This window comes from Choloepus didactylus, chromosome 13 (assembly GCF_015220235.1).
Source record: "Choloepus didactylus isolate mChoDid1 chromosome 13, mChoDid1.pri, whole genome shotgun sequence".
Taxonomy (NCBI): Eukaryota; Metazoa; Chordata; class Mammalia; order Pilosa; family Megalonychidae; genus Choloepus; species Choloepus didactylus.
Window position 1 is genome coordinate 14,550,483 of NC_051319.1, and position 24,896 is coordinate 14,575,378.

Below are 24,896 nucleotides of genomic sequence, written 5' to 3' on the forward strand. Positions count from 1 at the left end.
CTGAACTGTACACCTGAATGTGGTTAATATGGGAAATTGTTGTGCTTTATCTAGATTACTACAATAAAAGTGGAAAAAAAAATAACCGAAACAAAACAAAACAACTCAATGAAAATAATCTCTAACACTTCGGTGACCTGAATGTGGATTTCGAGAACTACTTCCCCCCAACCCTCCAAATCAATAAAGACTGTGGTGTACCTTTGTTTACTTGCAGAATATCAAGAATAATATGTTTGAATTTTGACAAATTCTTATTTTCTCTTTTTATTTTGAAATAAGTTCAAACTTGCAGTATAGTTACAAAAATAATACAAAACTCATACTGTGAATTCCAACATATCCCTATCTCTCAACCTTCCCCCAGATACCAAGATACACCTATTTTAACTTAACACATTTGTCTGTCCTTCCTTCCTTCCTTCCTCCCTCCTTCCCTTCTCTGTCTCTGTCTTTCTCTCTTTCTTATCACTCCATCTACTGAATACTTGAGTGTAGATTGCATACATCATACTCCTTGAACACTTAATACTGTCATGTACATTTCCAACAAATAAGGATATCCACTTTTGTAAACAACTTAAGTAGGGCTATCATGTTCAAGAAATTTAACATTGATATAAAACTGAGAGTCCATATTCCCATTTTTCATATGTCCTAATAATGTCACTTTGAGCCTTTTTGCCTCCCTCACCAGATGCCATCAAGGATCCTGTAATGTATTTAATTGTCATTATTTCTTCAGTGTGCTTTTTAAAAAAAAAAAAAAATCATGGGAACATATATACCATATAAACTTTCTCATCTCAACCACAACCAAGCCTACCATTCAATGGGATTAATCACATTCACAACACTTTTCCATCTCCCCAAATAGAAACCCTACACTCTTTATGCATTAACTTCCTTTCTCCCAACACCTACCCCTGGCAACCTGTACTCTAATTTCTGCTTTTATAAGCTTGCATTTTCTCCAAAATTTTCTTTGTAATTTCCATAGGGCTTAAATTTAACACTCTACATCTGTAACAATCTCATCTGCTTTGATATCAACTTAACTTCAACAGTACAGCAGGATCTCCTTTTACATGAATTCAACACACGAATTCAGGTAAATCAATTGGCAATCGAAAAAAATAAAAGCAGACAGAGAGAAAGAGTTAAAAATTTTAAAAACTACTTCTATGATTAGTTTTACCTATTGTTACTGGAGTGTTTATTTGCCTTAATTATTAAAAAATGTGTGATAGATATGTTTGTATAAGAAATATTTATTAAATAATGGGGTTTGCTATTATGCATGCCCTATATACAGCGAGGGAGCACAGCAATGGTAGGTCAGCTCATAGGAGGAAGGAGGCAGAACGCTGACCCAGCCAGGATCTCAAGGCAACACTGCCCACAGGCACATCATGTCAGGTGCCTTCTTGGCCTCCCACTGGCTGCTGCCAATTTTTACCCTTTGGGGGAGGAGTTGGGAAAACTTCAGGCAGTGCAGGCTGCAGGGGTGTGAGAGAATTGAATTTTTAAAAAATTATTTCTATTATTAATTTTGTTTACTTATTGTTACTACCGCATTTATTTGCCTTATTTATAAAAAATGTGTGATGGGTATGCTCGTATAAGAAATATTGATTAAACAATGGAGTTCACTATTATGTGCAATTTGCAACTTATGCAAAGGGTCTTAGAGGATAAGATTCACTTAAGATGAGGTTCTACGGTATAAACAAACTATTTTCTTATACTCCTCCATACCCCCACCTTCATGTAGCTCTTGTAAAAAAATTACATTTATACATTATTAATCAAGTCCACTTGCCTCTCATTTGACTTTTAGATCCTGTAGGAAGTACAAAGTGGAATTACAAACTAAAAATACACTAGTATTGTCATTTATATTTACCCATGTCATTACCCTCACAAGAGATCTTTATTTCTTCCTGCAGCTTTGATCTATCGTCTATTATCCTTTCTTTTCAACCTGCAGAACTCTCTTTAGCATCCCTTGTACAGCATTTCTAGTGATGACTAACTCCTCTGCTTCTGTTTATCTGGGAATGTCTTAATCTCTCTGTCATTTTTTTGGAAGACAGTTTTGCCAGATACAGAATTCTTGGTTGGCAATTTTTTGTTTTCAGCACTTTAAATAGATCATCCCATCACCTTATTGCCTCCATGGTTTCTGATGAGAAAAAGCGCTTAATCTTATTGATGCTCCCTTGTATGTGACACAAGCCTTCTCTTTTGTGGCTTTGAGAATTCTCTCATATCTTAGGTTATCTTAGGATGGTTCTTTTGGATTTTAAAGTTCATGGAGCATCTTGAATGTGTATAGACATGTTTCTTTTGTTAAATTTGGGAAGTTTTCAAGCATTAATTCTTTGAATAGTCTCTCTGCATCTTTGTTCTGGTTTGCTAATGCTGCCTTTATGCAAAATATCAGAAATGGATTGGCTTTTATAAAGGAGGTTTATTTGGTTACAAAGTTATAGTCTTAAGGCCATAAAGTGTCCAAGGTAAGGCATCAACAAAGGGTACCTTCACTGAAGGATGGCCATTAGCGTCAGGAAAACCTCTGTTAGCTCAGAAGGCACATGGCTGGTGTCCGCTTGCTCCCAGGTGGCATTTCAAAATGGCGTTCTCCAAAATGTTGCTCTTGGGGTGTTCTGTCCTCTCTTAGCTGTAGCTCCTTTTCAAAACGTCACTCTCAGTTGCTCTCTAAAATGTCACTCTTAGCTGCTCTGAACTCCTTCTGCCTGTGAACTCCTTTATAGGGCTCCAGTGATCCAATTAACACCCACCCTGAATGGGCAGGGTAACACCAACATGGAAATTATCCCATAAAACATGTCACTCACAGTTGATTGAGCCACATCTCCATGGAAATACTGAAAGAATTCCAATCTAATCAACACTAATATGTCTGCCCCCATAAGACTGCCTCAAAGATAATGGTGTTTTGGGGTCATAAAACTTTCAAACTGACACACCCTTTATCACTTTCTTCTCCTTCTGGCACTCTTACAATGTGTATAATGGTATGCTTTATGGAGCCCACAGGTTCCCCAGATTCTGTATACCCTTATTCTTTTTTTCTTCATTCTGTTCCTCAAACTGAATGATTTCAACTGCTCTATCTTCAAATTCACTCTTTTTTCTGCCACTTCCTATTTGCTGTTGAATCTCTCTAGGGAATTTTTGTTATTTTTTTATTTTTGTTATTTGTAGTCTTCAGCTCTGTTTGGTTCCTTTTAATACTTTCCAACTCTCTAGTGATACTGTTTGTGTTCATCTATCATTTAAAAATTTCCAACTTTCTAGTGATACTCTCTGTTTTCTTCTATCATTTTCCTAATTTCCTTTAGTTCTTTGTCCCATGTTTTCCTTTAGCTCTTTAAGCATATTGCAGACCAGTTTTAATCTTTTTCTGGCTATGTCCTAGTTCCATTCCTCCTCAGTAATGTTTTCTAATGCTTTAACTTCACCTTTGCCTAGACCATTGCTTTCTGTATCTTTGTAAGTATTGTAACCTATTGTTGAAATCTGGACATTTTGATATTTGTAAGTGTTATCACTGGAATTTAGACTCTAAGGACCTGTTCTTTGTATTTGTGTCCAACTAGTGCAATGATCAAGTTTTCCTTGAATGCCAGGAGCCAACAAAAAAAAAAAATAAGGAAAAAAAGAAAATACTGTTCCCAGTCTTTGAAGACTGACCTGTGTAAGTATTTTCCTTCAGGGCACATGTACCTTATCTTGAGCATCTTGTGCGGCCCTAGGAATTCCCTATTTACATTGATATGAATGCCCTCTCTTCCCTAAGAAACTGTTTCCTTATGGTCCTGAGCACTTCACTGTATATCATACACACAGAAATCCCTTGCCCCAGGCAGCATAACTTGACTGCTGTCCCACACATTCTGTAGGAAAGCTCTGTTAGCTGCCTTCTACACACAGGGCAAGTTCTGGTATGGCAAGTCCCTCAGGCCACCATCAGACAAGACTGGGCCAAATATACATGCTCCTAACATGTGCATGAGGGCCACTGTGCTCCCTCTTGAACCAGGACCAGGGATCTTCACTGGAAACATGGATCAGCTCTCTTTAGAGCTGACAAGTGCTGGGAGAGGGCCCAGCCAGGGCGCCATGAGATCCTATAATTTGTAAGAAGCCTTTTTCTTGATTTAGCACTTGCCTTGTTATGGTAGTCTTTTAACTGTTTTCTGGAGCCCTGAGAAAGATGTTTCTGCCAGTTCTGGCTTGTTGTTCAAATTTTCAGTAGGGGAATAGAGCCCTGCAGTGTCTCACTCCACCATTTTGAATAGGGCAGTGCTTTGGCTTGCAAAAGCTGATGAAATGCAATATATCAGAAATAGACTGGCTTTTAACAATGGGGATTTATTAGCTTACAAGTTTACAATTCTAAGGCCATGAAAATGTCCAAATTAAGGCATCAACAAGACAATACCTTCTCTGAAAACCAGTTACCAGGGAATTTGGGCTCCTCTGTCAGATAGCAAGGCACATGGAGACATCTGCTGGTCCTTCTGTCCTGGATTTCATTGCTTCCACCTTCCGGCTTCAGTGGCTTCCTCCTGCAGCTTCTCCAGGGCTTTTTCTGTGAGCTTCTCTTAATTTCATCTCTTAGCTTCTGTATGTGTTTCATCCTCTTATAAAGGACTCCAATAAGAGGACTGAAACCCACCTTGAATGAGGTAGGTCACATTACAATTGAAGTAACGTAATAGAAAATTCCTACCTACAATAGGTCTTCATCCATAGGAACTGATTAAAAGAATATGGCTTTTACTGGGGTAAATAACAGTTTCAAACTACCACAGGTAGGGACTATCAATTTCTTATTTTATAGCTACCTTTGAAAAACTCAAGTACAGACACATACACATACACATACACACACACATACACACACACACACACACACACATACAGAGAGAGAGAGAGAGAAGTAAATTAATCCTTACAGATTTCAAAATGGCATAAATACTGCCACAAGAATTATAGTACCAGCATTTATATATTAAAAAGTAACAGTGGAAGGAGGGGCAAGATGGCAGCATAGAGAGGAGTAGAGTTTAGTTAGTCCCCTGGAACAACTATTAAACAACCAGGAACAACTAGTAAATGATCTAGAATAACTGCTGGGGAACAACTGTGACTGTCCACACATTGTGTGCTAGCTTGGATTGGGTGGAGTGGCTGAGATCACAGCATAAAATCTGTAAGTAGAAACTGCGGAACAGCTCCAGGAGCCCCTTCCCCTACACCAGGCTGAGCTGCAAAACCTCGCTGTGGAAGAGACCAGCAGTCCGAGAGCAAGCGAATATACTCAGTTCAGCTCTAACTGGCGTTTTAATTAACAAATGTGGACTGCTGAACATAAGCTACAAACAAAGACTAACCCCTAACAGAGGCTTTTAGTGATGACTGACCTTAAAGAGCCAGAAAACTCCTGTGTCCCAGAAAAGGGAGCCCAGAAGACCAGGTACTGTCTCTGGCTGACAGATGAAACTGCAGGGGGGGGTGGGGAGGTGGACTGGCTCTGAAAGGGGACTTTCTTTCCCTTTTTCTCTCACTCAACCTGAGTGGCTCAGTGGAGAGAGCCCCAGCCATTTTCAGTTCACAGCGCTCTGACCCAGACAGGCGTGGAGATAACAGAGTCAGAGAGACAAAAGAACAATTCAAATGCAGAAGATAATTCCCTAGGGGGTGTATCTTCCCTAAGAGGAAGGAGGTGGGGCCCAGCTCTACTGTCACCTTCCCTTCAGAATTCAGACCCCAGAGCCTGGGGGAAAATAGCCAAAACAGAAACTAAAGGAGCCACACCTCCTTACACCAGCCGGGACTGACAGGATGACAGGTGCCACCTGCTGGGCAGGTTAGGAAAAGCAAGCAGCTAGAGGCCTCACAGAAAAGTCTGTCAATCTCTAAGACACACCCTCAGGGAGACTTGAAACTAAATATAACCCCATTCTGAAATCTGAACCTGTTCTGGTCTGGGGAAATCTGATTAGAATACCCAAGGAAACCAGATGTCCAGACAACAGAAAACTACAAACTACACTAGGAAGCACAAAGATATGGCTCAGTCAAAGGAACAAGCTTACACTTCAATCAAGAAACAGTTGAGATGCTGTTTCACTTTAATGAAACAATCAATTAAAGATTTTCAAAGAAAAATGCTAAATTAAATAAAAACAAAATCAACGAGATCAGGGAAGATATGGCAAAAGAGATGAAGGATATAAAGAAAACACTGGGCAAGCATAAGGTAGAAATTGAAAGTTTGAAAAAACAACTGGCAGAATCTATGGAAATAAAAGGCACAACAGAAGAGAAGAAAAACACAGTAGAGACATACAACAGCAGATCTCAAGAGGCAGAAGAAAACACTCAGGAACTGGAGAACAAGACACCTGAAATCCTACATACAAAAGAACAGATAGGGAAAAGAGTGGAAAAATAAGCAACATCTCAGGGAAGTGAAGCACATGACAACATGAAGTGCATGAATGCATGTGTCATGGGTGTCCCAGGAGGAGAAGAGAAAGGGAAAGGGGCAGAAGCAATAATAGAGGAAGTAATCAATGAAAATTTCTCATCTCTTAAGAAAAACATAAAATTACAGATTCAAGAAGCGCAGCGTACCCCAAACAGAATAGATCTGACTAAACCTATGCCAAGACATTAATAATCAGATTATCAAACGTCAAAGACAAAAGAGAGAATCCTGAAAGCAGCAAGAGAAAAGTGATCCATCACATACAAAGGAAGCTTGATAAGACTACGTGTGGATTTCTCAGTAGAAACCACGGAGACAAGAAGTAGGTGGTGTGAGATATTTACAATACCAAAAGAGAAAAGCTGCCAACCAAGAATCCTATCTCTGACAAAACCGTCCTTCAAATATGAGGGAGAGTTTAAAATATTCTCTGACAAACAGACAATGAGAGGTCTGTGAACAAGATACCTGCGCAACAGGAAATACTAAAGAGAACACTACAGACAGATAGGAAAAGAGAGGAGTGAGAGGTTTGGAACACAATTTTGGGTGATGGTGGGACAGCAGTGTGAGTACATTGAACAAAGATGACTGTGAGTATGGTTGAGGGAGGGGGGTTAGGAGCATATGGGACACCAGAAGTAAAGAGGAAAGATAAACACTGGGACTGTATAACTCAGTGGAACCTAGAATGCTCAACAATTGTGATAAAATGTATGAATATGTTTTTACATGAGGAGAAAAAATGAATGTCAACCTTGCAAGGTGTTAAAAATAGGGTGGTATTGGGGAAAAAATATAATCAGTGCAAACTAGAGACTATAGTTAACAGAAACATTGTATTATGCTTCCTTTAATGTAACAAAGGCAATATACAAAACCAAAATGCCTATAAGGGGGACATAAGGGAGGGGTATGGGACTCTTGGCATTGGTGATGTTGTCTGACTCTTTTATTGTACTTTAGTTTAATTCTATCTTTCCTTTTCTTGCTTTTTAGCTGTCTATTTTTTTCTTTTTCTTTTGTCTCTCTACCTTCTTTGACTCTTCCTCCTTCTTTGTGGAAGAAATGGAGATGTCCTTATATAGATAGTGGTGATCGTGATGAATGCATAAATACATGATTATGAACCAAGGATTGTTTACTTAGGATGGAATGTATGGTGTGTGAAAAAAAACTGTCTTAAAAAAAAACGTGTTGATGAAGAAACATTGAGGGCATTATACTGAGTGAAATCAGTCAGACACATAAGAACAAATATTGTATGGTCTCACTGATATGAACTAATTAGAATATGTAAACTCATAGACATAAAATATCAGTTACCAGGATACAGAAAAAGGCTAAAGATCGGAGAGCAGTTGCCTGATGAGCAGAATGTTTAACTAGGTTGAACTTAAGTGTTTGGAAATCGATAGAGGTGACAATACCATGTTATTGTGAGAATAACTCACAGTGCTGAATGGTGTGTGAATGTGGTGGAAAGGGGAAGCTTAGAGTCATGTATGTCACCAGAAGGAAAGGTGGATGTTAAAAGATGGGAATGTATAAAACAGTGAATCCTGTGGTGGACAATGTCCATGATTAACTGTACAAACATCAGAAATCTGTTTCATGAACTAGAACAAATGTATGACACTGTAACTAGAAGTTAATAATAGAGGGGTATATAGGGAAAAATATTCTTTTTGCAAAGTATGTACTACAATTAGTAGTTATTTTAACACTCTTTCATCAACAGTAAAAAATGTACTATACCAATACTATGAGTCAATAATGGAGGAGGGGTGGTTAGGGGTATGGGAGGATTTGAGTTTTCTTTTTTTGTCTTTATCAAAGAAATAATGTTCTAAAAATTGGAAAAAAAATAATTGTGATGGATGCACAGCTATATGATGGTACTGTGGGCAATTTTTTGTGCACTTTGGATCTTTGGATGATTGTATGGTATGTGAACAATCTCAATAAAATTAAATTTAAAAATAAAAGTAACAGTGAAGTTGGACTTCATTAAAATTAAAAACTGCTCTGCAAAACACACTGCTAAGAGAATGAAAAGACAAGCCATGGACTGGGAGAAAATATTTGCAAAACACATTATTTGATAAAAGACTTATATCCAAAAATACAAAGAACACTGAAAACGCAGCAGTAAGTAAAAGAACCCGCTTACAAAATGGGCAAAAAATTTGAACAGACATCTCACCAAAGAAGATATACAGGTGGCAAACAAGCATGTGAAAAAGATGTTCATCATCATATGTTGGGATTTGAAAATTGAAACAAAAATGAGTTACCACTACACCAGCTGGAATGGCTAAAATCCAAAACACTGACAACACCAAACTGATGAGGATATGGAGCAACAGGAACTCTCATTCATTGCTGCTGGGACTGCAATGTGGCACAACCACTTTGGAATACAGTTTGGTAGTTTCTTATAAAGTTAAACATAGTCTTACTTTTCTATCCAACAATCACACAACTAAGTATTTAACCAAATAAGTTGAAAACTTATATCCATGCGAAAATCTGTACACAGATGTTTACAGCAGCTTTATTCATAATTTCCAAAAATTGGAAGCAACCAAAATGTCCTTCCATAGGTGAATGGATAAAACCAACTGTGGTACATCCATACAATGGAGTAGTATCCAGGCATAAAAAGAAATGAGCTAACAAGCTACGAAAAGACATGGAGGCATCTTTAATGCACATTGTTAAGTGACAGAAGCCAGTCTGAAAATGCTACAAACTGTATGAATCCAACTATATGACCTTCTGGAAAAGGCAAAACTATAAGATGGTAAAAAGATCAGTGGCTGTTGGGGGTGGGGAGTGATGATTAGGTGGAGCTCAGAGCACTTTCAGGGCAGTGAAACTATTACTCACGATATTGTAATGGTGGATATATGACATTATACATTTGTCAAAACCCACAGAACTATACAGCACAAAGAGTGAACCCGAGAGTAAACTAGGAACTGTAGTTAATAATATCAATATTGGTTAATCAAGTGTAATAAATGTACCACTCTAATGCAAGATTTTAATAGGAAAAATTGTGTGAGAGTAGGTAGGGGGGTACACAGGAACTCTCTATATTTTCTGCACAATTTTTCTGTAAACCTAAAACTCTTTTACAAAATAAAATATATTTCTAAACAAAGTAACAGTGAATATCTAGAATTTTAATTTCCAAAATACTAAAGAAAATATTTTGATACTCTTGTTAAACTGTCATTTACTAGAAGAAGTTTACTTTTAAAGAACTAGACTCATAAAATTAAAAACATTTCTGACAGGCCCCAAGGTCAGAATTTTCTTTCAGTTTATAATTAACACCATGAAAGCTTTTATTTTTTAAACATAAAGTAAATTTTAAGAGTATTTTTAAAATTACTGTTAAAATTTACTTTATGTTTAAAAATACTTATTTTTAATCTATTATTTCTCCAAAACAACTTTAGTCTTAGAGATTTATTAATTTATGCTTTAAGTATTCTCCCATAGCATTAGTAACACAAAGAAAAAACTTAAGTAATTTTATAGCCTTGAAAATCAATCCAACTTGACCTAGAATAAAAAAACAAACCACAAGGACTGCAACGAGTAAGGTAAATTTAAGAAAATAAAAATGCAAATAGCATTTTAGCAATCTCTTGAATTTATTAACCTAAAAGGTTTAATTTCCATTTTCCCTGCATCAGCTTTATTTATAAAATGTCATGCCCTATAAATACGCTGTTATTTTCTATAGTCAAGCACTCTCTTAACAAATCTTCTCATTAATATGTAAATTTAAAGTCAATCGGTCTCCCTGACAGGCCCATGAATTCCTAGTACACTGTATAATGGGCTTTGACTTGACATCCACTATTTATCATCAAAGATGTCAGTTAGAAAAATTATGGAAAATGCACTGCAATTGATATGATTGCAATTTACTTTGTCAACATTTAATTGTTCTTCACATCATACATTTACATATAAACAGCCTAAATACTGATCTATAATGATGCAAATAAACTAAATTAAAAAATCTCTTCTGCCCCTGCAGAAGCTTGTTTGTATATGATGTGTTCATTTGAGAACTTACTGACAAAAACATATACATCAGCTAATCTTAAAAAAGTATTTCTACTAATTTTCAATCCCCCAAAATAATAATTGTGCTCCCCTCCAAACATATAAACACATTTTTAGAATTCAATCAAAAAATGCTATTTCCCCTTGAAAAGCAAATTTCATTACGATTGTTAGCTAACTTCAGTCTGTGAACTACCAATTAGGGGCTTCAAAGTTAGCTTTGACTGCAATACAATAAACAAACACAAGAAATTTATTACGATGACCGTAAAAAGTATTTTAATTCAAAAGTCACGAGGTAATAGAATGCTGGCTTAGGTATCATATTATTTTGTTTGTATGTCTGGCTCTACATTTTATAAGCAGTATTACCTTAGGTGAGTTGTTTAAACTCCATATGCCTCGGTTTCTTCATCTATAAAATAGACATAATAATTCTCACTGCCCTATCTCAAGTAACATGTTACATAAGAAAGTATGCCAAAAATGACTAGTTGCTAAATATAAAATATCACAGTATTATGATTCACACATTTTCTCTTAATACTTAAGAGAAATCTTTTTATCTCAATGAATTTAGTATTATACAGGTTTTTTTTTTAGATAACTTTTAAATTATACTGTTTCAGTGAGTTTCCCAACTTGCAAACTTTTACTTCAAGGTAAACGGCTCTAGCATGTGCCAGAATGAAGATCTTTCTACTCAGCTGACTCCATGAACAACACATACAAGTGTTGATGGTAAATGGATAAAAAGGATAATAACAATTCAACACTGTCTCTACCAGAATGCTGTTCCACCCTCTTTTTGTATTCTGTAATGAAATTGAATGTTCTTTACTACATGGTATGCTTTTTATAACATTAGAAATGAAACAAGAAAACAGATAAAAATATTGGAAACTTCTCAATTTCTTCAAGGTATGGCCAAAACTCTGCTTGTGTGATTTGGTTTGCCTATTCCAAGGCTAAAATTACCATGTGTAGTCCCTAAAGAGTTTGAAGCAACAAAAATTCTAGACCAGAAAGCCTCCAAGACTGCAAATAGCTGGACTGTTCACTCAAAAGTTTCTCAATAAAACAGAATTATAATCAGCCACAGAGAAAGGCTGAGATGGATTAACTAGACGAGAGAGCATGGCGTATGGTCCAAATGTTGATAACCCATCTGAATTTATTAAATGTATTTGTACCAAGAGTCTAACAACTATGGTGATCCCTTAATTCTAATACTGTAAAAAGGGGTGATTCTTTCAAATCTTTCACACTAGTATAGACACAAGCCTGTTATCTTGGTTATTTTGAGCTAAACAAGACCCTCAAACAAAATTTAAACAATAAAAGAATAATTTTTCCATGAATTGGAGTCAATCAGTATCACCTTAAGTTAATGAATAAAGCGAAATACATTATTTGAAGTAAAATTTATAACTACCATAAGCGCTGAAATTTAATGGTTGACAATAATTGTCTCTAAGGGGTCAATATATGGCCTCTGAAAAGGAAGACTTATTTTTTATTCCACCATGTTCCTGTATTTTTCTATTAAAAAATCAGAATATGATTAGAGTTGATTAAACCCTAACAAATCATCTGTTTGAGTGGTTGTGTTTTTTTTCTTCTTTTCTTTAAGTGAAGGAATCTTTCTTAAAGGAAGTCATATGCAAAGCTCCATATGAAAGGCAGACAAAGGTGCCTTTCATATGGAGTGAAACAGTGGCAAGAGCCAAGAGACCTGCACACTTTAGTGTACCTCTGCCTCCCCTGGGTGGTCCTGTGGCAGTGCTACAGCATCCTGAGGGCTGAGGTGCACATTTGGAAACAACTGAATTAGTATAACAAACTCATCATTTAGAATAATGCCAAGGTCAGATTGCAAATAAGTGGTAAAGACAAGAAATGATTTGGCCCAATTCCAGTGCTCAAGGGACAACACTAAATTTCACTTCATGTCTGTGTTTATAGAGTTAACGTGTGAAAACACAAAGAAAGAATGCATATAATTCCAATCCTTCAAATTTATGTCAAAAGGATAAACACAAATGGTAGTATAGAATTCAACTTCCTTGCTTTTGCAAATAGATTTAAAAATCAATTTTATAAAAAATAAGATGAAATAAAGTTCAAAGAACAGAAAAACAAACAGACAAACTACAAAAACAGAGATTTTTAATGTCGATTACCTATTTCTAGAAGATATGGTAAGGAAAATATCATTTGCATAAAACTACTGAAAATTATTTGATGGTGACAGGGAAGTAAAATAAGAGTTTTTAAATGGTGACAGTGATTAGCTCAGCTAAAATTACCTATAACTTTTATACAATAGGGAAAAAATATCTAAGTAGCATTCTTGAAAGAAATTTGCTGGAATCAAACTAATAAGCTATTAGCAACAAAGTCTCTTATCAAAGTTACCATTTACATCAAATGGCCAAGACATTTTCAGTATAAACATGTTACTTAATCTAGCAAAAAGTGCCATCAGAACTTTACTTTCCTCAGTGATAAATAAAATTACCTCTATAAAATACTATATACCTGATTGTAAAATTACATCAATTTAAGAGGCCCAAGTTGCATAACTCAATTTTAGATATTAATAATTTAAATAAGTCTCAAAATATACTTCAAGTTTTAAGTACAATACCTAAGTTCTCTGTTAATATTAAAATTAAGTTGGAGTGAGTCAATATTACAAACATTCTTTGGGATAAAGATATATATGTGAAGACGTTTAAATGGTTTTTAGTATTAACATACTACCAAGTCTTAAGTAGAAAACATTGATAAACATTTCATACTTATTTGAAAGCTCAACATGTCAGCCAAACCATATAATATGAACATTTCTCCATTTCATGTACATTATTCTCTCCGCTTAAAGTTATTTCTAATTAATAAAAGTAAGATGTACTGATTCAAGGTCTATTCATAAGTTTGTGTGCAAACCACTTTGACATAGTTGTGGGTTCTCTGTCTTGTTTTTTACATAACTGATTTTTAAAGTCTATAATATTATTTTCAAAAACAGAAGGATGTGATATCACATGATTAGAATGAATGTATTATTCTTGTAACATTTAGTGTATTTATTTTCTTAAAACAAGTTCAAAACTTACATTTAAATCTCATATATATATATACACTGAGAGATATCTATTTCAAAGTATGTAATAACTTAAAAATTTTATAAATTTCAATAAAATGGAAAGAATAAGGTATGGCTTGAGATGTTAAACTGCACAAACAAAATGAATGACTTCACTTTAAGGCATATTTAATTATTAATTTTACTAAAATGCTATCAGCTTAAATGAAGTAAAGAAATACAGAAACATATTTTAGAAATATGAAGCCAGGAAAAAATAGTTTAAATCTTCAGCAATGTTTATCATCAAATATAATCTATACAGTCAAGAAATTCATTATCTTAGATATATTCACGTTATAGAATTACATTACCTACTTTTACAAGTGATTAACTGCAATAGCAGGGTCTCAAATGTATGAAAGTCATGAGTTTAAAAAAAAAACAAAACAAAAAAATCCACGGCTTGACAAACGACATTGTGAACACTGTATCATACTGCTATTCTTAACAGAGGCCTCTTGAAAAGAACCACATTGGAAGTTTATACACTATGCCGTTAAATATATATTTAAGTGTCAAAACAATGAATAATTATTCAGGCATTTATATCGGTTTCCTGCCTTTCCAACAGAACACACAAAAAACAAGTTATTAAATATGTAGATTTTAATACCAGTCTTAATTTTTATACACATTTTAAAAATCTCATACATTCTCTTAGTATACTTTGTAAGTGTAAGACTGTTCAACACTTACCTCTTTCCAAGGACTGATAAACTGTGTACGAGCATACCGAGTTAACATGTGGATTATGACAACCTGTCCCCACTCTTCTACATCAACTAGTAAATTGCAAAGCTTGCGGTAATTCTTGTGAATCAGATCTATTCTATCCGGGCATACTTCTTCAAAAGCCATCACAACACTGCCAGCTACGAGCTAGAAAAGAAATAGTAACTCATTAAAAAACATTTTCCTCATCAAAGATTCTACCAGGAATTATAGTGCTGGAATCAGTGTCATTACAATCAATTTTTTAAATTAAATTCAATTTTATTGAGATACATTCACATACCACACAATCATCCATGTGTACAATCAACTGTTCACAGTACCATCACATAGTTATGCATTCATCAACCCAATCTATTTTTGAACATTTTCCTTATACCAGAATCAGAATGAGAATAAAAAATAAAAGTAAAAAAGAACACCCAAATCACCCCCCCATCCCACCCTATTTTTTATTTAATCCCTTTCCTCATTTTTCCACTCACCATCCATATACACTGAATAAACGGAGTGTGATCCACAAGGTTTTCACAATCACACTGTCACTCCCTGTAAGTACATTGCTATACACTCGTCTTCAAGAGTCAAGGTCACTGGGTTGGAGTTTGATAGTTTCAGGTATTTACTTCTAGCTATTCTAATACATTAAAACCTAAAGAGGGTTATCTATATAGTGCATAAGAATGTCCACTAGAGTGACTTCTCAACTCCATTTGAAATCTCTCAGCCACCGTAGCTTCACTTAGTTTCATATCGCATCCCCCTTTTGGTCAAGAAGGTGTTCTCAATCCCACGATGCTGGGTTCAGACTCATCCCTGGGAATCATATCCTGCATTGCCAGGGAGATTTACAGCCCTGGGAATCAGGTCCCAAGTAGGGGGAAGGGCATGAGTTCACCTGCCAAGGTGGCTTAGCTAGAGAGAGAGGGCCACATCTGAGCAACAAAGAGGCATTCAGGGAGAGATTCTTAGGCACAATTATAAGTAGGTTTAGCCTCTCCTTTGCAGTAACAAGCTTCATAAAGGCAGGCTCCAGGACAGAGGGCATGGCATACCAAGCCGTCAGTCCTCAATGTTTGTGAGAACATCAGCAACAATCCAGGTGAGGAAGTCCAACACTTCCATATCTTCCCCCAGCTCCTCTGGGAGGCCCTGCATATATTTTTTTATTCTCTGCCCAAATTACTTTGGGATGTGTTGCTATTTCACGCTAACCTACCATATCTCACTTCCTATTCAAAGCTCCACATAATCGTGGTATCTGAACAAACTGACTGTAGAAGTTATACTGTTTAGAAAATATAGATCCTGCACCAAATAAATATCTCTTCCCTTGGTCTCACACAGAAGCTGAAGCTTTAACACACAGTCAGTTTCAATCATTACCCTTTGGCCTTATTTGCCCCAGTCCCAACCAGGTCTGCTTCATTCATATCTCTAATTGAAGCCTGGGCTCTTTTTTCAGCTTTTTTTTTTTTTTTTTTAACAGTTGCTGTATGCATTAATACTGACATACATATCTGCCGAGCTCTAGCTCTGAGTTTCAGGTGTCACATAGAATCTCAATGTTCCAGAGACCAATCAGGTTATACACAAAGAGATCAGCATCTCAATGTTTGGAGACAGCCATTACAATTCAGGAATAGATTTGACTGCTGTAAGAGCTTACAATCTAGGGACCATTACAATAATCATTTCCCTGTTAGGCTGTGCTCTAAGATTCAATTCTGAGTTTACACATTGTAGTTAGTCCATATTGGTGAGGTATTATAGTGTTTGCCTTTGTTTCTGGCATACTTCACTCAAAATGCCTTCTATGGGATCCATTCACCTCGTTGTGTGTGTCTCACAGCTTCACTCCTTCTTGCAGTTGCTTAGTATTCCACTGTATGCACACACCACAGTTCACCATTCTGTTCCTCAGTCAGTGTACCCTTAGGCCACCTCCACATATTGCAAATTATGAATACTGCCTCCATAAACACCAGTGTGCAAATGTCCATTCACGTCTCTGCTCTCTGATCTTCCAAGTACATACCCCATAACAAGGTTGCAGGACCTTATGGCCCTCACATACTTAGCTTCTTTACACTCAATTTTTAAATATTCAGTCATTCAAGTAATAAATGCTTGTTCATGTTTGAATAACAAATTTTAAAGGAGTACTCCCTCAAAGAATAATTTTATATAGCTGTAGTATGACTGGAAACCTAATACTTTTCTGAAGAGAAGGAAACTCTGGTAATTTTCATTTCATCAGGTTAAATTTCAATGAATTGTTCATACATGGAATAAATATATTAATCATGTACATTTTGCATTTTTAAAGCTAACCTGAATTCTAATCTAAAGATTCATTATTTAGTAGGTATCAATATTCAGGAAAAAAACCAAGATAATAAAAAAGATCACCTATGTTAGGGTAAAATGAAAATGACATTAATTTCACAATAAACTTTCTGAAAAAGTATATGAGGAATCAACCCATAAATGTTTTTAGTACAAAAGAACTTTCAAATCTCACACATTTTAATCCACTTGTTTGTTTTTACCAATATAATTTAAATACAAAGAAAGCCTACTGACTGAAATTTTAGCACCTCATTATCACATATGTAACAATTTTTATAAGTTGAAATAAAATACTACCAACAAAAGGCATCTTTCTCCAGGACCAATTAATGAAACATAAATGTTGTTTTTTGAATTGTCATGCTTTTACAGATGGTAAAATGAAGACTTCTTTAGTATAAAGATACAAGCTAAGCAGAATATGTAATATATAAATAATTCTATAGATGTACCATAGATATACATGCAGTTAGCCAACAATATAATACAGTTTTGGAAAAACAAATTAATATCATGTTTTTTTTAACACTAGGGATTTTCATTTTGCATCTAAAATTTCCCCAACGACTTAAAAAAAGCAATTAAATAGAAATATAACTTAGTGAAATTGTACTTTTTGAAAAATATTAGATACAATGATATTCATATTTTTAGTGTCTGATCCACTACTTGGCTGACATTTAGTTTATTAATATGCAACCAACAATACAATTGAAAGAAAACAGCTCAGAATATAGACTTGCTATTATGCTAAACAAGTTTCAAGTCCTGTGGGGATTTTATGAATTACCAATCAGTATAAACGTGAATTCGCATTTATTGACTCCAGCCCTGCCCATGTACTGGTGCCTGCTGGTCCCAGCATGTACGCACCTCAATTGAGAAAGAAAAGAATTGATTATTTGTGTGGACTAAATAAAAATGTATTCTACGTAGTATTTTCTATTTGCTATTGATATATAAAGAAAGTTAAGTTCACGTTCTCAGCTCTACATTTTGATGTCTTCTGCATAAGTCATTCTTCAAAAATTATCAATTCTGCAATAATCATGTTTCTATAAGTTAGAATCAGTATGACTTAAAAATCTTTTAAGACAACTAAGTTTTTTACATCCAATTATAGAATAACACAGTATATGTGAAGTATATACATGGACAAACATGTAGAAAGATCAATTAGGAAAAACTGTTAAAGTACAAAAATAAATACTTACTTAGAATAAAATAATCCATGAGGTTGAAGGGGTAACTAAACAAAGTTTTAATTTTAAAAATCTAAATAAAATCAAGTTATTATGACTAAACCTAGAATTTTTTTTTCAAATGTGTTTAGACACTAACCAGTTAAAGGAACACACTCTTAATTACCTACCACATGATATTAAATAGAATATCATTTTAGAGTTAGAAGTGTACAACAAATCCAAAGTACTAACAAATATAAAAAGGGAAAGAAAATACTTAAAATAAGTTTAAGGAAATACACAAAATAGAAAGAATGTAGAGAGAATTACATATATAGAATAAAACTGACCACTTTAGATACTTCATTATATCATTTTGATACTGTGACCCTGGGGTAAATAGTGACAAAAAAAATTGATAATTTGTTCTATTAAATATTCAATATTCAATGAAACATTCAGAATTAAATTTAAATGATCTTCTCAGATTTTAAAACCAAAAAAAAATTGGTTTCCAAAAAACAGGCAGTTAATTTCCATCTCACTGTGTCAACAGTAGCTTTTTATATAAGGGGAAAAATAAATCACTCCAACAAAACTAGGAAAGAGCTCATCAAATTCAAATGCAGTTTTTCATTTATGTATTTTTCATATTAAAGCAATAAACATGGTTCATTTATCGTCCCTTGGTTGCCACGTTTTTCTGTGCTGTTGCTATGAACTTCAGCCATTAGCTGCGCTCCAAGGTAACCTACATGAACCATCAACAAAAGTGACACCCGATCTATGAAGTTCATATTTTCTCCAGATTATCTATGCCAGTTGACAAGCTGGTAATGAAAAAAATCACACTAAGCAAATGGTTCCTCTAATAACAATAAATTTTCTATAAAATTATGAAAGGTACAAAACGTTTCCTTGCATCTATTTTGTCATGAATTCTAATTAATGTTGCAACAACCTGAGATTGCTGGGTCATCACAAGAAGTGAATCAAGATATGATTGATAATATGGTATCAGTTGGCCAATGCTGCCAAGATTTTCTTCTCTTAAATTAATGGCCATCCAACCTGCCGTAATCATATAGCCCAAATGATATTACCCTTCTTATTTCAATTTTCTAGGGGCATGGAAAATGGGAAAGATCAGTCATTTATATTCTAATAGCTGGATAATAGATCTATCACAATAAAACATCTATGAAAACTCAGGGGTATGTTTTTTTGTCCACAACACTGAAGCTTTTACCAACATTAAATTAATAACTTATAAAACAGTGTCTTATCCCCACAGTTTAACTGTGAACCACCAATCCATACATTAAACATCACTTTGTAGCTGATATTAAGGACAGGAAATTTATTTCATCAAAAAAATATAAACAACTCAGTTTTTCAATAGGCATTGACCTAATGTTTCCCTAAAAAACAGTTTCTTTTAGAAAATAAAAAAGCTGTCAAAAGGATTTCTTTAAAATTAAACTTACAGCAAAGAAAATAAACATCTCTGCTTTTTGAGGCATTTTAACTCAAGGAGAAAAGGACCATTTCTATGCTTAAATTGTTCCACAAACATGGATTTCTACATTTTGTAGAATAACAAGAGAAAGTGCTATAAATTTAAAAAACGCATTCACAATTTAAAATTAGGAAAACTATGCAGTAAAGTGGAAAGTGTTTAAGGTATGCTAAACACTTTAAAGAGAAAGTAGTACACAAATGTTACACAAACTAAGAATATACAAAGAAAAAATTATTTAACAAAGAATTATAACATTTATTTGGGGTAGATGGACTAAAAATAAAATGTTCCCTTTTAATTTCATTGGCTAAAGTTGTAAGGTTTCTAAAATAGCTTTTAAAATATACAAATAACTTCAGACAACAGTTACCTAAATAAAAGCAAAATGTTCTTCCAGTTATATTGCCATAGCTGTATTTCTAAACCAAAAGTGATTTATTTTTAGGAAGGGGCTGTCCATATGACAAATCTCTGTGCTTGTCTAGTAAAAGGAAAAAACCATTCTATTACACTTTAATATACTTAAATTCACCTCTCCTTAAAATGAGAATTATGAACTAATTCTTTGAAATTTCAATTCTAAGAAAATTTCCTTTTAAGTTAAAAGAAGCAACAGAAGGCACATCTCAAAATCAACAGGGTTAAATGACAAAATTTTTAGAGCTTCACCCTTTTTATATCTGTCACCACCAGCAGCAATGTTATCACGATAACGGTCCCAAGAAGTTCCCTGCTGACAGCAAATACATTCCTTTTCAAATTGTGGAAATAAATTAGGACTGGATCACTTAATTAGGAAATTTATAAATAAAAATGATTTGTGATTCCTTATTGATATTAAATATTTGTCCATGCTGACCTTATAAATTGGAAAACAGAAAATGTAGCTCTCTTTCTTCAATAAAAGTATAAAAAACTATAGTTAAGGTAATATCCATAAATCCATAAATCCATAAATATCTTTAAAAATCTGAATACATTCACCTTTCTACAGCAGCTTATCATCATGCCAAGGAAAAAAGTTATTGGACAACATTCTCAAAACATAATTAATTTAAATATTGGGTAGCTAAGTGAATGATGGGTGGGTAAATCTGAAACTCCCAGCCCAACACTTCAAAAAAAAAAAAACAAAATAACAGAAATCCATGTGCCTAGCACAATTCAAAGTCAGAAAATCTCAAAATTTCAAGTTACACATAAATAGAAAAATAAACACTAAGTCCCAGAGAGCTACTGCTGATGTTCATATCACCAAAAAAAAAAAAAAAAAAAAAATTGTCCAGAACAGAGCAGACGTGAGCTAGCAGTAGGCATAACAGGGAACTAATATCAATAACAGAAAGAGAAAGATCATCTGTTCTAGTGTTCTAGTTTGCTAATGCTGCCGAAATACAAAACACCAGAGATGGACTGGCTTTTATAAAAGGTGGTTTATTTGGTTACACAGTTACAGGCTTAAGGCCATAAAGTGTCCAAGGTAACACATCAGCAATCGGGTACCTTCACTGGAGGATGGCCAATGGAGTCGGAAAACCTCTGTTAGCTGGGAGGGCACGTGGCTGGCGTCTGCTCCAAAGTTCTGGTTTCAAAATGGCTTTCTCCCAGGACGTTCCTCTCTAGGCTGCAGATCCTCAAAAATGTCACTCTTGGTTGCACTTGGGGTATTTGTCCTCTGTTAGCTTCTCTGGAGCAAGAGTCTGCTTTCAAGGTCCGTCTTCAAACTGTCTCTCATCTGCAGCTCCTGTGCTTTCTTCAAAGTGTCCCTCTTGGCTGTAGCTCCTCTTCAAAACGTCGCTCACAGCTACACTGAGGTCCCCCTGTCCACCAGCTCTTTTATATGGCTCCAGTGACTCAACTTAGACCCATCCCAAATGGGTGGAGCAACACCTCCATGAAAATTATCCAATCAGAGTCATCACCCACAGCTGGGTGGCGCGCATCTCCAAAGAAACACTCAAAGAATTACAATCTAATCAACACTGATAACGTCTGCCCACACGGGATTACATCAAAGATAACGGCGTTTGGGGACACAATATACTCAAACTGGCACATCATCCTAAGTATGAAAATGCTGAAAGAAGATTCCTGGTGCTGAGAGCAAATTACAGAAAAGGGGTAAAGAGGGAGCTCAAAGAGCCAATTTTGGAAAAGGGAAGTTTCAAGGAGGAAAGAGATTAAGGTGGAGGTGAGAGGAAAGGAGCCACTCAGAAACTGTTAGGTGATAGGAAAAAGAAATAAAAGAGGGAAACTTAGGATTGTGCAAGACAAAAAACAAAAACCCAAATAATCTTAGAACACATACTCCTTCCTATACATGCTCTTCCCTCAAAAACCCACCCAATTAAAAAAAATAATAATGTTGTTATACTGACAGAGAGAGTACTCTTGTATTAGGAATCTTGAAAACGATCTCATACGTAAACCATATATTTATGGTTTGTTGATAACTTGCGAAGATGCAAGTTATCAACAAGTATGTAAAACTATAAAAAGAAAAAGATGAAAATGAAAACAATTTAAAAGATAAAAATTAATTCCCACAAAAAAAATGAAGTAAAAGAAAATAGTAAGACTAAAAATGAGTTAAATACTCTCAATAAAGCATTTGAAGATAGGAAAAGAAGATCATGAATCATAAATTTAAAAACTGGAAACAAAAAGGAACAGAAAATCAGGAAGAAATGAAACAGGAGTAGATTGAAATCAGGAAAGCAACCGGAAGGGGGAAAAAAAAATCAGATATGTAGACTTAATTGCAAGGTACCCAATGAAGAAGAAAGTTCAATGAAAATTTTAATAAGGGACATTGAAGAAAAGCAGAGAAAATAACCAAGAGAATGAAAATGAGGTATATAAAGAAATGAAAATGTTTAGAGAGAAAGTGGTTGAAATGTAAGAATGTAAGATTGCAAAGGCGGCTCAACTTATATAAAATTGGAACCCTTAAAGAAAAAAATAACAATGGAACAGAATTAATGTTTAAAAGTGTAATTAAAAAAGAAAACTTTTACCAGAAATAATATATCTAAATCTGTATTTTGAAAGTGCTCATGAGGTACCAAGAAAAACTGACCCATATAAACTTAAACCATTATATTTCAAAGACAAAAAAGAAAATCCCTGGGTCTATCATCTCACTTAATGTGGATACACTACCGGAATTTCCTTTAGATCAGAAAAAGGCAAGGATGCCCATAATCGCCACTATTTTTCAACAATGTACTGAACATTACATAATATAATTAGACATGAGAAATCAGTAAGAGTCATAAGAATTAGAAAAGAGGAAGTAAAACTATTTCTATTTGCAAACAATATGACTCATTCTATAAAAAAACTCCTGTAAAATGTATAACAAAACTAACTAAAAAAATAAATGAATTCAGTAAAAAAACAAACAGGATACAATATTACCATATGGAAGATCAATAGCCTTCTTATACTGACAATAACTAATCAAGGAATCAATGGTAAAGCAATTTCCATTTACAGTAGCAAGAAAGGAAATCACAGGAACAAATCTAACATGAGATATACAAAATTCACATCATGAAAACTAGAAAACTTCTGAAAGACACAAAACAGAACTTGGACATACAGGAGAACTCAACATCATAAATGTGTCTGTTCTCCCTAAGTTAATTTATGAATTTAACACAATCACAATAAGCTTTTACAAAGAGCTCCAGAAGATGAAACTTTAGCCCATAGGGAAGATTAAATATGAAAGAAGAGCAAGTAAAAGAATGAAAAAGAAAAGCTATAGGGAAATCAGCCCTACCAGTCAGTAAATCATCCACTAAAGCCCCTATAAATAAAACAGTTGGTATTGGTGGATGAGCAGACAGATACAAAAGTAGATTCAAATAAAAAGTCCAGAGATGGACTTTGTAAGAAATTTTGGTATATGATAAAGGTAGTAGCTTTCATCATTTAGACAAAGATGGATTTTGTATAAATTGTGCTGGGATAACAAGCTAAAAAGATAAAATAAGTTCCACACTTCACACTGAATACCAGAACAAAGTCCAGGTGAATGAGAGATCTAAGTAAAAATTTAACAAAACACTACAAAAAAGTCAAAAAACAACTGGTAAGCTGGGAGAAAATGTTTGCAACACCCATCACAGATAACAAGCTAATATTCCTAGTATATAAGTTTCTAAAAGTTGAAGAGGAAAGAAGACCCAAAACTGAACAGAATGGGCAAAAGATATGAACAATTATACACACGCACAAGACAGAGATCTCACTCATAAGAGAAATGCAAAGTAAAACTACACTGAGAAACCATTTCTCACCTATCATTTTGATAAAAACTAAAAATTTTTGAGAACATCTCAACAGACACTGTCATTCATGGCTGGTCGGAATACACAGTGGTACAATGTTTAAGGAGGGGAATTTGGCAATAACTAAAACAATTACATATGCTTTCACATTTTGACTCTGCAACCCCACTTATAAGAATCTACACTGAAGATAACCTCAAATCATACAAAATCCAAATGTACAATGCATTAACTGCAGCACTGATTATAACTACAAAATATTGGAAATAACGTAAATGTGCACAGAGTGAATAAACTCTGGTATATTCATACAATGAGTTGCAACACAATAAAGAAAAAAATGTAAAGACAAAAAAAATCTCTATGAACCAATATGAGGTGATTTCTAGGATACACTGTTAAATGCAAAGAGCATCCTTAATATGCAACATTTTGTGGACAGAAGAATAGGTAGGAAGATGTCTTTGCTTGGCAAAAAGACACACCAAAAAGGTAGATCAGAAATTAGTGAGATCAGTTACCTACAAGGCATGGATAGGAAGGAGAGGATGGGTAGAGAAAAGAAGATAGAAGAAATGGGCAGAGAAATGGGGACAAGTTAATGTTTCACAAGTGCTAAAGAACAAATAAATAAAATTTTTAAAAATTGGGGAGAGAACCTAAAAAAGCAAATATAAACAAATGAACTAATTGTATTTCAAAGAGTAACGCTGGAACACTGAAGTGGGCGGAAGGGAACTAACCCAAATAACTTTGAACAAAGTACTTGAACTCTATGTTCCCAACAACTCTAAACAAATATTTCACTCTAGAAGGTAGTACCTGCCCCACACTACTCTCTGTGGGGGCATATGCTAGCAATTTTGAAACAATACTTTCTCTGTGTTCTGGGACTCTGTAAATAAGGAAATACATTGTGGATAATGGAAGCCAGGATTCTTAATAATGCAGAAGGGCATTACAAATATGAAAATGGAGAAGGCTAGATGGAATCTTGTGGAGCTGCATTAGAATTGGAAGTATCAGTAAAAACTTGGGG

At 34.7% G+C, this 24,896-nt stretch overlaps 1 protein-coding gene across 3 annotated transcripts in view; it reads right to left on the reverse strand.

The window, feature by feature from the left end:
* The window catches only part of AP3B1 (adaptor related protein complex 3 subunit beta 1), a 405,767-nt gene that overhangs the window by 208,109 nt on the left and 172,762 nt on the right, over window positions 1-24,896 (reverse strand). For all 3 annotated transcript variants that reach the window (XM_037800786.1, XM_037800788.1, XM_037800789.1), the window contains exon 7: window positions 14,466-14,648. In XM_037800786.1, the coding sequence (XP_037656714.1) occupies window positions 14,466-14,648 (183 nt within the window). The remainder of the gene's footprint in view (window positions 1-14,465; window positions 14,649-24,896) is intronic.